General features: G+C 38.7%; 1 protein-coding gene across 1 annotated transcript in view; it reads left to right on the top strand.

The window, feature by feature from the left end:
- The window catches only part of LOC308341017 (phosphatidylinositol 3,4,5-trisphosphate-dependent Rac exchanger 2 protein), a gene marked incomplete at its 5' end in the record, with an annotated part of 290,021 nt that overhangs the window by 165,736 nt on the left and 108,244 nt on the right, over positions 1 to 16,041 (top strand). The window contains 7 exons of the mRNA XM_080800603.1: positions 1,896 to 2,115; positions 2,664 to 2,871; positions 9,706 to 9,885; positions 12,572 to 12,666; positions 13,418 to 13,500; positions 14,066 to 14,156; positions 15,075 to 15,203. Coding sequence (XP_080656729.1) covers positions 1,896 to 2,115; positions 2,664 to 2,871; positions 9,706 to 9,885; positions 12,572 to 12,666; positions 13,418 to 13,500; positions 14,066 to 14,156; positions 15,075 to 15,203 — 1,006 coding nt within the window. The remainder of the gene's footprint in view (positions 1 to 1,895; positions 2,116 to 2,663; positions 2,872 to 9,705; positions 9,886 to 12,571; positions 12,667 to 13,417; positions 13,501 to 14,065; positions 14,157 to 15,074; positions 15,204 to 16,041) is intronic.

Raw genomic sequence — 16,041 nt, 5'->3', positions numbered from 1 at the left:
CTAGACCATGAATTCTGTGAGGGCAAGGGCTGTATCTCGAGCATTTAGTGCAGAGTCTGAAGTAGATGCTTCTCTTTATAAATTAATTTCTGTGCCTTTGTGTGTGCCACGAGGCTTTATCTGAGATTTTTGTCCTGTAGCCACAATGGAAAAGATCATCTGACTGCAAGTTTGAATCTGGCCTTAAATTCTGGGTCTTTCTCAGATAAGTCTTCAAGTCACAGTTTCTTTATTAGTTAGGTGAGAGCATAGACTAGGAATTCTCTAAATTACTCCCACTCTTTTAGTGTTTAGGATATTTTCTTCATATATTATTATCAAATTTGTTAGTAATTTTGTTGACAATTTCCTGCCTTTCAACCCACTCTCATTTTATTTCCTACTATGTGCTTGACTTTACTGAGCTATGTAGCTTCAGACATGTGATTTGAAGGCATAGTTTCCTATACAGATAAAATATTTCATATTCTAATGGTGAGCTTACATTTATAACATGTGATTTTTTTGATATCACATCGTTATTTTTTAATTTAACCTAGAAAACTTACATAGTAACCAGTGTTAGTCTGAATTTTTAATCTCTTAGTGCCTAAATTACTTCCCTGCTAGTAAAAACTATAAGGATCTGCTTTTAGTTTTCAAATAAGAAGAGAACACAGAGATCATTCCATCCATATTCCTTAATTTACTAAGAATGGTAGAAAGACATGACCTGCCCAGAATCACATCAGTATAACTAAATTAAACACAACTAAAACACATGTAGCTGGTGGCTCTCAGTCCTTTGCTTCTGAAACTACAACATTCTGAGAAGGCTGTTTATGGTCCACAAGATAGACATAGGTATTACTGTCATGGAATTTACCATCCACTGAGATAGAGATAAGAAAGTGATTCATAATTATAAGGAGGGTTGCAATGTGCTGCGTAACCAAGGAAATTGGACCTAGATAAAAGCTCACAATAAGAATGGTGATGATTTCATAGAAGTTGAAAATGCAAAGGAGTAAGTGTGGCAACGAGAGAAGAAGAACATTCTAGGCACACTAAACAGCCCATACAAAGACCTAGAATGAGTAGATGGTATGTGACAGGACCTGAGAGAAGGCGAGAAGCCGCCCAAGGGGCAAGGGGAAGAGAGCTTAAGGTAATAACCTAGGTGCAGATCAGACTTTGGGCAGCCATCTAGACCATGACAAGGATTAGATGGATTTTGATCGTAAGGTTCAAAGTAGTAGAGTGGTCATTCTTGGAAGTTGTGCAGATGCCTTGAGTATCAGTTTATTTCCAGTGACATAAAGCAAAGTCCACACCAGTCTCCAGGCTGATCCTGACCCAGATGCTCAGCGGTGATTCGCAGGAGGTGTGGAAGGTGCAGTTGGTTCTGCTTGTTGTCCTGCCCTTCTGGGTCAGCACTGCCATGCCATTGCTGTCCATCCTGTTCATAGACTCAGGTTTGGGCTGGCTTTCTGACAGTGTTTGGAACAGTCCCCTCTTCATCTGGCAGCTACCCACTTCTGCCACTTGGCCTCACTTGCAATGTGGTGTTCCTACCTCAGTATCCGAGGATGCCAATTGGACTTCTCTGTCAGACTCAACTCCTCGCGGCCTGTGGATTTGAGTCTTAGTAATGGTATTGGTCACTTAAATTTATGTCTTTCAGCATCTAACTTGTAATCAGAGTTTCAAAAGAATCCTATGCATCTGCTGCCTTTATTGCTTTTCTTTACTAAGAATGCGTGGGTTTTAAAATAATGACTTAATTTCCAACAACTTATCATTTATTTCACTTGTGCCGATTGACATAATTTAATTTTTTTAATATTTCGTTATGGGTGCTGGAAGTGATGAACGCTGTGTGTTCAACTGCTCTTTGTTTCTCCTTTAATTTACAGTTTTCACGTGTACTGAAGAATAGAGCTTGGCCCACCTTCAAACAGGCCAAATCTAAAATCTCCCCATTACACAGCAGTGATTTCTGCCCCACCAACTGCCATGTCAACATAATGGAAGTTTCCTATCCCAAAACATCAACCTCTCTTGGGAGTGCGTTTGGTGTTCAGCTGGATAGCAGGAAGCATAATTCTCATGATAAGGAAAATAAGTCTGAGCAAGGTATGTTAGCTTTTGAAACTTCCTCGAATCATGAAACGTAATTTAGGCAATTGTTAACTATTCCAGCATCCCTGAAGTAAGATAGATTCCTGGTGTCTGAACAAGTATGAATTTTATAAAGATAGGATTCCTCTCTATAATCATTTGGATAATTCTACATAAATGTTTATAGAATAAAAATAGAGTTATGCATTTTTATTATCTCTCCTCTAAGAAGAACAGTTGTTCTTGCCTTCCTTATACGTATGACAGGCACAGCTTATCCTGTTGTGCAGGCCATTAGTCTGAAATGGCCCTATAACGATGAGAAAAATATAGGAGGAGCAGCTTCAGGAATGGACAGTGCCATTCCACACCATCACAGTAAAGCATGAGATGGAAGGATATTTCAATCACAACTCCCATAAGCTTTAATTCCTGAATTTCATTCAGCATTGGATTGGCATTTTATTTTATATAAGCCTGGGTGTCTAGAATGAATTGCACTGGATCATTACTGTGTGTTAAAGGTCATAAATATTATTCTGGAATGATCTTAACCTCCTCAGGGAAACTGAGCCCTATGGTGTACATTCAGCACACAATCACCACCATGGCGGCCCCTTCAGGTCTGTCTCTGGGACAGCAGGATGGGCGTGGGCTCCGGTACTTGTTAAAAGAAGAAGACCTGGAAACTCAAGATATTTATCAGAAACTGTTGGGCAAACTTCAGACTGCACTGAAGGAGGTGGAGATGTGTGTTTGTCAAATTGATGAGTAAGTATTTTATTTATTGTACTTTTCAGTGTGCCTAACAAAATAGCTATAGAAAATGTGACTTTTGAACATCCATCATTCTCTCTTTCATTTTTAGAAATGTAAGATTTCATGAGTGTGAACCATACAGATCCTCTTCCTTTTAACACCTTAAAAGGGATATAACATGGCAAATATATACATTTATATTTTAAGGAAGCATTTAATGCCAGGGAAGAGAGTGGCAAAATTCTTTCTTATAGAAAACACTAAGAAAGTCTTAATGTGAAACTATTAAACTCAAAAATATGATGGATAGAGTACCAACTAGGTATGCAGATTTCCTGGTATCCTTTATAAAGCAGAACACAGTAAATGTATATACACTCAGTAGATGTATATGAAAAATATAAAATATAGCAAATCTTTAACATACTTGTTAAATGAGTAAAGGCAAAATTGTGTATCATTAAGACCAAAAACAAATGAATGAACCTTTTTTTTCCCCCCTGATTGAATTTATGGTTTACTAAGCAATAACCCAAATAGCTGTGCCAGTCACTTGGAAATTTTTTTCAAGAACGGGGAAGAGGAGGAAGTTAATTAAAACTTTTCCAAAGAGGTCGACTCTGATTCTTATTTAAAAAATTGATGGTTGGCCAATTGCCTCTACTCTGTGGCATGCTTTGCCACGTCATGGTTGTGATTGCGTGTCACAGAGAGTCAAGGCAACTCTGTATAGTCACAAAAACATGGGCTTTGGGGGAGCTTGGTCTCTCACCTATTAAACAGGATGAAGAATAATAACAAATTATAAGTTTGTGGTGAAAATTATAAAAATCAGTACAAAAAATAGTGCGGTATCTAACATTATGCTTACTTCTCATTCAAGGGGTTGAAATTGGTGGATATAACTGAAGTTGGTAGAATCTGAAAATGGTATAGACACCATTTTCCCTTTTTTGTCATGCTCTCTTTATGATGTTACACATTTAGATTGCTGTTGGTTGTGTATTGTTTAATTCCACCCTGCCCCCCACACGTCATCCCATCCTTCCTCGGATAATTGAGTTTTGACATAAAATATTTAGAACTTACTCTGAGCTTTTTTGGTAATTAGACATTATACAAATAAAATCTTAACTGACAGGATTTCGCTTTTTAAAACTTTTTTTTTTTTAAATCTTATTTATTTATTTATTTGAGAGAGAGAGAGACCACGAGGACAAGTGGCACAGAGGGGCAGAGGGAGAAGCAAGCTCCCTGCTCAGGAAGGATCCCCAATGTGGGACTTGTTCTCAGAACCCTGAGATCATGACCTGAGCTGAAGGCAGACCCTTAACTGACTGAGTTACCTAGGCACCCCGACATGATCTCTTATTTCACACGTCTTTGAAATTTAGTGCTCAAAATCACCATATTTCTAAGGTTATCTTTAGATAGTTACTATTTACTATGCTAATTTGTTCTGACATTTTTATCAGTTAATTTAAACTTGAAATTCTGTTTTCATGGGTTCTAATACATTAATTTTAAAAAATTCTTTATATTATATCGGTTTACTATATTGTGACTGCCCCACTTACAGATGAATTAAATAGTTTGGGGTTGCTAAGAGAACAGGTAGCTATTTTTAGGCAATTGTATGATACTTCGGATTGTTTGAGAATGACCTTGTGACACATAAGGTAATATCTTAAGGCATAATATTTTGTTTCATTTAATAAATTGAATTTTATTATATGATATGTTCTATTTTAGAAACTAGCTTTTTTTTCTCCCTAAAGTATTTAGGAAGTTCACAGAGTAAGAATCTTTATTAATAAGGCAATAAATAGTGGCACCGAATCATGTATCCTAGCTCTCGGAGGGATTTTAGGAGAACATCTGGACCAATCCCATGCTGCCAGTTGGGCCAAGAGTTATTATTCCTGCTTTTCAGATGAGTCCTTTACCAATGGCAGGATTATTGATGTGCCTAAGCGCATAGTACCTCGGAGACCAGGACTCTACTGCATTGACTACTCAGCACTCCCTGGCAGTTGTCCAGATTTGGCTGTCTTTGTTAATTTATTGATTTTTTTTTTTTAAGTTCAGCTGATGTAGATATATTTTCGAGAAGATGGGTAGAGCCAAAGGGCTCCCTTTATTTGGCTTCAAATGCTTTGTATTTGAAGCCCTCATTGAAGAAAAGCGTTAAGCTATTTTTATGAACCAAAACTACTTAAAATAATTACCTATTTTTACTTAAGAGTTTCCCACTCTGTTATTCTAAAAGCCTTTCCCCTACTGTGCATGTTTATTAGGAAAATGACATGAAATGAGCAAGTGATTTGAGAAACTTCCTTGGTCTTCTCTGTGTGCACCATATAATTTAATTCTAAATATAAATATGTTCCACATAATTCAATGTGCAATATAGTCCCTTCAAAACAGTGCAGCCGTCCAAGTGCCTGGATTCCCTTTTGCCCCATTCAGAGATACTGCAGTGCAGTCGAGCTTGACGAATTATTTGAAAAGCTAGTTACCAAACAGTTTTCTCACCATGTAGTAATTACTCTTGGTCAGACATAGATGCCTCTGCAGAGCAGAGAAGCAGATCTCGGATACTCTGCCAAGTTTTAAGAGAAATTGCCTCACAACGTCTCATGGCTGGCCTTTCTAGAAATCCTTCATTCCTGGGAAAGGGCCTGGTCCTGAGCTTGTCTGCTTACCCTGCCCCTTGGGAACACTTCTCCTAGAAATAACATTTCCTTCAACACATGGACATTCCACTAAATGCTTCTACTTCCTTCAGATCCAAAGATGGGACTAGAGACACATTTGTTGTCTATTACCATGAAATAAGGGGATGTTGGGAATTTATTCAACATTCTATGATTCTTATCTCATTGAAGCTAAACACTTTTGTCCTTTGAAGGGCTACTTTCTGGGTAATGACAGTTAGGTACTAGACATAATTAAAACGCAAAATAATTTGTGGATAATCCAAAACCATTGACAGGACTTTAAAATACAGCGTTTGTGTAATCTCTCAGGGAGGAGATGAATAAAGGGTCCTGGGGGCTGGTGAAGATAGGAAAGCTGAGAACAGACCTGCCTTTTATAGGCGCTAGGTGCCCCGGACTGAGTTACGAGCAAACCTCACTGTGGGACAGACACTTAGTGACCTGGGCTTACAGGTAGAAATGGTAGGGCTGTTGGTGGAATTATCTTTGAGCATTTTGCTGGTAAATGTATGGAAAGAGGGCCCAGCTTCATAAGCACTAATGTGTATCAGAGGGGTTTATGTGCCAGTCATGGTTTTATTAATATAAGCACTGCCTTGATTTCATTCCTACAGCCCCTCTGTGATATGGGTTATGAAACACAGGAACATAACACATTAAATCTCAAACTTAAAATTTGTTTCCATAACTGAATTCTAGATTTCCTTATGCAAAAATCTACTGTGACTCCTCCCCCATGGACGTGTTCTCTCTTCTCAGTCAAGTATTCCCCATCTTTTCAGTTCTGCAAGGCAGACTGTGGGTGTTACCTTTGGTTCTTGTTCCTGTCCCTTCACCTCCAGGACCTTATCAAGTTTAGTCAAGTATACATCAGAATGTATCCTCCCCATCACCTTAGGCTGGGTCACCATTGTCCCCTCACCAGCTATGCCTCTCCAATGCATTCTACATTCAGCTAATGCCAGAAGGATCTGTAAAAGTAAATCATGCTAGTTCCCTGTTTAAAACCATTCCATGGCATTGCAATGCCAGTAAAATAATATCAACTACATTACTGTGGCCTGTGTAGCCCTACACACTCTGCCCCTGTCATCCTTCCAGTCTCATGTCTCTGAGCTCCAGCTGCACTTGTCTTTTTCTGAACCTGGAACGTGACAAACCTCCATCTGGTCAGTGCTGCTCCTGAGGTCTGCGGCTAGCCTTCTAGGCACTCAGGTATCAGGCTAATACTGATCTGTAGAGAGGCTGTGCCTCCTTCCCCAGAATAAGGTAGTGACTCCTCTAGCCCAGTCACACACATCATCCTTCTAGGTACCCTACTCTCTTTACAGCTGGTTTTTGTTTTATGTTAACAAAACCCTAAAGCCTTACAGACTTGAAACAATAGACTTTCTCTCTTGCTTGTTCTCTATGCCCATCTGTGTCATAGAGTTTCTGCTCCACACTGACCTCACTCAGAGTTCAGGCTGACAGACCCCCTGTCAGCTGGAATGTCTCTGGTTGTCCCCTCAGCAAGAGGGAATGATATAGGCTGCACATTTGCTTAAAGGCTTGCACCTAGAAGGGACTCAGGTAACCTCCACTTATGTTATACTGGTGAAAACAAGTTAGATGGTCATTCTTAGCCACATGGGGGAAGGGGGGCCACCCAGCAATGCGCCCAGGAGAACTAGGATGTGGTGGATAGCACTAATGACTTCCTTCCTCTCTCCAGCGTATAGAAATGATATGCAGGGAGGGGCTGTTCTGCATCACTTGCAAAGTATATGTATATAAGAGTGTGTCTTACTCGCCCCATCTCCAAAATGAGGATCACCACCATAGTAACAGTCATAGCTACTTCCTAAGGAGGCTTTAGGATTGGATGAATTGATTACTTAGCATGGTGACTGGCATAAGAGCTCAACAATTGTTAGGTATGATGAAAATGGTAAAGATGATGATATTTAAGTCTCACTTTAATAGAAGTGAGGTTGGATGTAGGATGCTATGTACAAAAATCTTTATTCATCAAGGGTGTGAGAAGGAGATTGGGCCGCTCAGGGTTTTAACTGAGAATTAGCAGACCTAGAGTAGGTAGCTTAATATTGTATATGAGCAAAAGTTAAGGAAAACTATTTCTGTATGCATAAATATTATAAAGCTAAATTTATGCATTATTACTACTTTTAAGAATCTAGAAATTTTATGCAAAAAACATGGTATCAAAAACACTGCTTTTCTATCATTTGTTTGTAAGCCTAACACTTGTTCCCACAGGGTCAGTGCAAGCCTGATTGCAGCTGTTTAAAATCAAAAGCAAATATGTAAATATAATTCATATGACTTAAAAAAAAAAAAAGAGTATGCTCGTCCCCATGACTTCTAATTTAAAAGATACGTAAAGCACAGAGTACTCCTTGCAAAATGAGAACTCCTGCATCTCCTTCCTCTTTGGCATTCAGAGTTCGTCTGTCTGTGCAGTATAGAGCTTGGGTAATTGGAGTTAATCTAATGTTTTAAGCTTTTGGGTGGAGGGAGTGAATAAATACATATCTGTCTTCCAAAACATAAAAGTGTCTTTGCAAACAGAAAAACTGCTTAAAATAATTTATAGCTTCACAGGGCCTTGAGCAGCATAACACAGCCCCCTGATTTTCACTGGTATCTAAAAGGTATAAAATGCCAAAATATTATTCAAATGTTATCTCACAGTGAGACCTTCCTTGACTATACTGTTTGAAGTCACAGCTCCATCTCCCTTCCCTTCTTTATTTTCCTTCTTAATATTTGTCACCATGTGATATACTATACAGTTTACTTGTTTGTGGTTTGTTTCCTCTCAGTAGAACGTAAGCTCCAAGAGGACAGGGGCTTACGTTTGTTTTATAAACTTCTTCATGCACAGCAAAGCAGTGCATGGTACAAGAGATGTCTCTAATGAACTAATTAGTGAAATCCCTTAACAAATATTTACTCAGTGCACAGTATTGGGTTTGACATGGTGGGTTACACGTAAGAGGTATAAGACAGTCTCAGAGTCTTGAAATCAAACAAACATGATATTGCACTAGAAAAATGAGCGTGAATATATGTACTTATGTGCTGTGGACTAGGACAGAGTGTCTCCTGTACTTGGTAAATGAGAAGGTGATTGTTGGCTGCAGAGGCCATGCAAGGGCCCTTTGTTAAGTTATGGTTTAATTCATTTTGCAAGTTTTACAGCATTTTGTTTGATAGCAAAGACTGATTCCATGTTGGCAAAAATTTGAGTGAGTACTAACAGAAACTCTTGACAGCCCAACAGTCAAATCTGGAGTGATGGAATCCATGCTACCCAGAGTCCACACCAAGTGTGACACCAATTTAGAACTAAAGGTTGTGTTTTAGCCTCAAGCCCAAGTGGAAGAGCTTTACATTTGGGCAGATTTGCGACATGCCATCATGACTAGATTGTGGATGATACGGGTGTGGCCCCTGTTGTCTACTGTCCTCACATTGTGTGCGACTGTCTTTAATGTCTTACTACCGTGATGGCCAGAACACCTGCTTATATGAGCAGTGAGAAAGGACTGACCACATGATATTCTTCCTGTCAAATAAAGACCGCTTGGGAGAAACCCAAGGTGGGAGTAGATGGGTAGATGGGTTTTTAATATCTGAGGGTAAGCCAGTGGGGATATTTAAGCACATTTAGTGTTTATTTAATATTTGGGTGGCTCTTTAAAGTTCTCCAAGTATTTTTAGATGGTAGTGATAATGACTAGGGGAGGGAGGTGACAATCTTTATATACTGGAGTATATTCTCATTTCACTGTCACAGAGTCATATGGGCTAGTTATTATTATCCCCATATCCTAGATGCCAAAGAGAATCATAGTGTTGCTGTGATAACAAAACCAGTAAGTGGCAGGACGGATTACCAACACAGTTTCCTAGTCTAAATGGGGCGCTGTTTCTATTACTTGTTCTGAGAGGAAAAAGTGAACTGAATACAACTGTTCTTTAATGCAATCAAAAATTAATTTTACGTGAAACAAACACTCTAGAAATATTTCTAAGCCTATCATATTCAACAAGTGAGGTAGTTCTCTGTAGCAGCCAGTTTGAAAATGTGCACTTATTTTTTTTTAATATCACATTGCAGCCTTCTGTCTTCCATAACATATTCTCCTAAATTAGAACGTAAGACACCAGAGTGCATAGTACCACCAGAGAGTGACAACGAGAAGGGAGAGAGAAATAGCAAACGGGTCTGTTTTAATATGGCGGGAGACGAGCAGGAAGACTCGGGTCATGACACCATCAGCAACAGAGATTCTTACAGGTAATTCATTAATTCCTTAAACTCAATCATCAACACAGTCAAATATGATTCCTTATTTTCCACAGAGGTCTTGAAAAAAAGTTTTGATTATCATTTTTGTTTATCACGCTCACAACATAACCGCCAGCTATTACCAACCCCAGATAAAACATAGTGATCCTGCAGAATCTTTCAAATTATTCTTTTTTCATAATCTGAGTAATTTGGGAAAAGCGTTTTTTTCCCTCCAGTTCTGTGGAGCTAATCTGGGGGACTTGTTCCTGTTACAAATTCTGTAACATGTATAGCAAATAAGCAAATTGAGCCTATATTAACATTTTTTCCCAGATATCTGTTTCTGATTATTGGACTGTGGGGTGAACAGGAGTTCTTTTTTTGTGTGTTTCTCCCCTTTTTTTTCTTATATTCTGTGTTCCAAACAAATTGGATTAATTTTTCCTGCTTACCTCCATGACCAGCTTTCTTTCTTTCCCTCTCTTGCACAACTTCTAAAGATTTATTATTATTATTCATTTGGGAGAGAGTGAGCAAGTGGGAGCAGGAGCAGTGGGGAAAGTCAGAGGGAGAGGGAGAAGCAGATTCCCCACTGAACAGGGAGCCCGAAGCAGGGCTGGATTCCAAGACCCTGGGATCACAACCTAAGCCAAAGGCTGATGCTTAACCAGCTCAGACACCAGGTGCCCCTCTCTTGCACACTTTGTACAATCTTGATTTGATTGCTGTAACAAAGTACCAAGGACTGGGTGGCTTAAACAAAGACGTTTATTTATTCATTATCCGACAGTTCTGGGGCCAGAAGTCCATGATCACGGTGTCAGCAGTGCTGTTTTTTTCTGAGGTCTGTGGAGGAAGGATCAGGTCTGGGCCTCTTGGTTGTAGATGGCCATCTTCTCCCTGTGTCTTCTTGTCCTTTCCCTCTTAAGTGTTTCCCTGTGGCCACATTTCCCCTTCTCAGGAATTCACCAGTCATACTGAATTTGGGCCCACCATAATGACTTCATTTTAACTTAATTATGTCTGTAAAAATCCTCAATCCAAACAAGATTGTATTTCTGGGTCCCGAGTGTCAGACTTCCACCTGTGGATTTTAGGGGGAGATGCAATCAACCTGTAACAGCTTACCTCCAAAGTCTGTTGTCATCTGCCTACCATCATCCTTCCAACGATGGCAATCTCATGACCCTAAGATCATGACCTGAGTGGAAACCAAGAGTCTAACGCTCAGTGGACTGCACCACCTGCATGCCTCCTGTCTTATTTACTTTAACCAAGGGCAAAAGCTCTCTTATTCACTGTTATTTATTATACAGTATTTTACAGTGAGAAAATATTAAGTAATTACTATTAAAGTTATTCTTCTCAGAGACGTTTAGCACAAATCGCTAATGTTAAAAACATTTTTACTGGACACATGGGGAAACAGGAGGATCTCACATAATTCCCAACACAGTCCTACATGGCACATGCTGATATTAACCCCATTTTACATGTGAAGAAACTGAAGCCACAGGAATTACATAATATACATGTGAAACCAGGTGGGCCGGCTCACGGTTTCTCTCTTAACCACTGTACTATCCTAATTTCTACATGAAAAGGATTTTAACAAACACATAAGAGTTGATTATTCCTAGAGATTTAATAGTATATAACACAGATTAACCATCTTGACCATTTCCTTTACTTTTAGCTTCAAAGGATACCAGTAGACTGTTTAATAAGAACCTGTGGTTTTTCTCCAGTGAGAAATTACAGATCTAAAAATATTTTCTTACCTCAATTTCTAGTTCTCAGATAATTAAAATTGCCCTCCGAGTCTCCCTCTAGGCTAAACTAGAAATTTTAAATATAAATTTAAAGTTAAGTAAGTGCTTCTTACTGATTCTGAGAGGGAAAAAATATTCCGTCTCTGATACTCTTTCTGAAATTTTGTAATGTGTCCATATTCACACACAAAGCTTTTACCCATTCTTTCCTTCTACTTTGACCATTATCGAGCCCTGACCAGATGTGGCGGCCAGTGCTGAGCTCTGGGGTGGAGACAGGGTGCCGTCCTCTCCCGGGAAGCTCAGAGAGCAGCTGATGAGTCATAATTTAAAGCTACCAGAGAGACTCGAAAGGCAGAGATCATGAAACAGGACCTTGTCTTTATGAGTACGTTAACTCAGACACACTGCCTCAAATAGATAATGACGAATTTTAAGTGCACTTTGACTCCTAGTTTTCTTTCTTTCTTTTTTTCTTTCTTTTGACAAACAGAGATCACAAGCAGGCAGAGAGGCAGAGAAAGGGGGTGGAAAGTAGGCTCCCTGCTGAGCAGAGAGCCCGATGCGGGACCTGATCCCAGAACCCTGGGATCACGACCTGAGCTGAAGGCAGAGGCTTTAACCCACTGAGCCACCCAGGTGCCCTGACTCCTAGTTTTCTAACTTCAGATTAAAAAAAAAAAAAAAAATCATTCAGGATCAGTCTACACGGCTTAAGAGATTTTGAAATACAATTGAATTCAAATTTTTTTAAACCGTAAGATAAAATGGGAGTCAAACAAAAGTGGTTCTTCTCGTAATTTTCTCCAAGACATGTCAATAAGCCTAACTGTGGCATGACCTGTTTATCTAGTAAGAACAGGGAGGGTGGCAGCAAATTCACTCTGAAAGTGACGTGTTGTGTTTCTCCTTCTCCCCAGCGACTGCAACAGCAACAGGAATTCCATCGCCTCCTTCACCAGCATCTGCAGCAGCCAGTGCAGCTCCTACTTCCACAGTGATGAGATGGACTCAGGTGCGTTTGGCATGTGACCTTTTCTGCTGCCCGTCCTCAGGGAGATACCTTTCGGGGATGCCAGTGTGTGATCGACATGCGTTTTCGCCTTGGATCAGTTGTCCTTGGCCGCCACACGTGCTGGGTGATGTCAACGTCCCAATCCCGCGTGGTGAACAGAGTGAATTAAAAAGAGATGAAAGAAACAAATGAAGTCTGATCTTAATATATATTTTAGGATTTTCTGTGGTACTACGAAGGAAGCTAGGTACATAGGAAACAGGTTATCCTAAAACATGAGGTGTTGTTGACTGTGTGAGGAGGTGGGATGGGCTTTGAACCTGAGGACTTCTGAGATAGTAGATGCACAGGGAGGGGAATGATGAAAACACTGACTGAGAGAAATATCTTACAAATGTCTTATCTGGGGTATGTTAAGAACAGAGACTTTGCACCCAGTTAGGACACTTCTTCATTTTGAAATACGTAGTTTGTTTCGACTATTTAACCATTAGGAAATTGCACTATTTGAAAAAATCATTGACATAGGGTATAATAGAGTGTTTTCTCCTGTGAGGCACTCTGCTTCCACCTCTGTTTCAAAGAGCAGTCATCTGACATCCTAACTGCTATTAAATCTTTTGGAATTCTTTATCTGATCATAAGAACATGATGGAATAAGACTGCATGTTTAATTATTATTTTTGGTGTATTTATATTAAAATATTTTAGTATGTTAAACATAGATGTGTGACTTATTTTTTATTTCTAGGTGATGAACTTCCCCTCAGTGTTCGCATTTCTCATGATAAGCAGGACAAGATACATGGCTGTCTTGAGCATCTTTTCAGCCAGGTATGATTGGGACAACTAGAAGTCTTCTTTTCCCACACATCAGACTGTTGGGAATCCCTTTTTCAGACATAGTAAAAAAAGCTTCTTTTTTTTTACTTTGCTTCTCTGTAGGTTTTCAGAATTCTTCATGACATTTCTTGCTTGACTTTATTCCTAATTTCAAGAAGCACAAGATTCTCTTGGTGTTTGTATTGGTGTTTTGCATTTTTAGGAAAATTTATATCAATAACCAAATTCATAGAGTAGAAGATTTTACTGCTTTGAAAAAGATTATGATGTCTTTTAGGGTTTTTAAAAATAACCCTAGAAATCTTCTTTTGTGAAATGAATATATTGAGCATATTTATATCTTATATTAATATATGGTGGGATAAGAAATATTGCAAGTGTTGTCAGTGAGTTTATTCCAATATTTTATTTAAAGATGGATTTTTAAGCATCATGCAATTTCAAAAATAATTATGGCTTTAAGACAAAAATATTTTACAAGATTTACCCTTAGAAATGCATTTATTATGTATTATGAGAAGTATGTAACTTTCAGATATCTCTGCTGTTACGGCAGGTGGATTCAATTACCAATCTCCTAAAAGGGCAAGCTGTTATAAGGGCCTTTGAGCAAACCAAGTACCTCACACCAGGTCAAGGATTACAAGGTAAGGTTTAAAAAGTCACTATTAGAGGGGCACCTGGGTGGCTCAGTGGGTTAAATCCTCTACCGTCAGCTCAGGTCATGATCCCAGGGTCCTGGGGTCAAGCCCCCCCCCCAAGCTCTGCTTGGCAGGGCACCCGCTTCCCCCCCCCCCCTGCCTGCCTCTCTGCCTACTTGTGATCTCTTTCTGTCAAATAAATAAATAAAATCTTTTTTTAAAAAGTTTAAAAAATAAGTAATTAATTAATTAATAAAAAATTTTTAAATAAAAAGTCACTATGAGAAACAATTGGGAAACAAAGTTGGGAAATAATGCAGTCATGAAGTAAAGGCATAGTGTAAGAAGAAAATGGCTACTCATGTTTCATAATCCCCTTCATATTAACTCTATTTTAATAACTTTGAAATACAGATAAAAAGTCAGTATAGGATGTTTTAAATTTATTTGCAAATTTAAAATGTGCAATGCCTATAGGGACCACAATAAATAGGAATGAGTTAATTGAAGAGATGTAAGTGTCACATAAGTGTGAAGTGTTGCAGCTTTTGCTGAAACCAGCATGCCTACTTGGTGGTAGCCCATTCATTGGTGGGGGAAGGGGTTTCAGGAATGAGCTTTGACAAAAAGAACAGCCGAACAGAATAAGATCTAGAGCTGCCACTTTCTGACATCTACTTTCAGATATTGAAAAGAGAGTTTTTATCTAAATTTGCTCCTTTGTTTAAATGTTTGTAAGAAAATAATAAGGTTAGCCTTTCTTTTTTAGATTTAACCAATTTTCTCCTGAAATATAATTAGAGAAAGTACCACCATGCTAATAACCCAGGACAACAGGAATGAAAGATGATTCTGAAGCTCACAGATTTGTTAACTGTTCAGTAAATGGTTGAAACTTAAAAGAGATTTTCTGTATTTATTTAGAATTTCAGCAGGAAATGGAACCAAAGTTGAGTTGTCCAAAAAGGTTAAGACTTCACATCAAGCAAGACCCTTGGAATCTTCCCAGCAGTGTCCGGAATCTTGCTCAGAACATCAGAAAATTTGTTGAAGGTCAGGAGGAAAAGCAAAGAATATTGCATAGCATTAGCAATAATGATTTAAAACCAAAAGTTCAGTAATACCTTGATTACTTTTTTACAATATGTCATGTTATGAGGAAAATCAAAGAACTGGAAAGGGTGAGGGAGGGTGGAAGAAAAAGGAGGAATAGGATTATAGAGTCTTATGTTCCAAGGTTCTAAACGATGTACATTGTATCACGGAGAATATTCTTGGTGAATAAAATAAGGGCTCATACTTGGGAGGACATGGAATGTGAAGAGTTTCATATTTTAAAATATGAAACAATATCAGCAAAATTTCTAAAGATTCACCAAAGTCACGAAGCTAAGTTTTACAGGAAGTCTAAAAAGTTAACTGTGAACTTGGAAGAATCGAAATAGTAAGATAGGCCACGTCATTGGTTTATAAGTTTCTTTTTCATATTTGTCTAAGTTTATTGTTATTAACTCTCATGACATTGTTTACTCAACATCCTGCGACTGGAGTTGGAGATAGGACATTTCAGGACAGCTCTAGTGCATCTGATTACGTGTTGTTTAGGGTCAGGGTGTAGAAAATTCTGAGTGTTTCCAAAACAAGTATGGTAGAAAAGATGAAATGAGAAATTTGTTTAAGTTTTTTAAAATGCTTAATTTGGTGATTTTCTTCCCAACATCAGACCAGTTGTTGGCGACGTCTGGAGATATTTTCGGTTGTCACCATTGTGGGGGTGCTCTTGGCATCCAGTGTTTAGAGGCCAGAGATGCTGACAAATGTTCTGCAATGTACAGGACAGTCCCTCACGACAAAGAATTATTTGGCCCAAAATGTCAATAGTGCTAAGGTT

Source organism: Martes martes (assembly GCF_963455335.1).
Source record: "Martes martes genome assembly, chromosome: 4".
Lineage (NCBI taxonomy): Eukaryota > Metazoa > Chordata > Mammalia > Carnivora > Mustelidae > Martes > Martes martes.
Note: the sequence above shows the minus strand (reverse complement) of the source record. Positions and strands in the feature narration are given on the sequence as shown.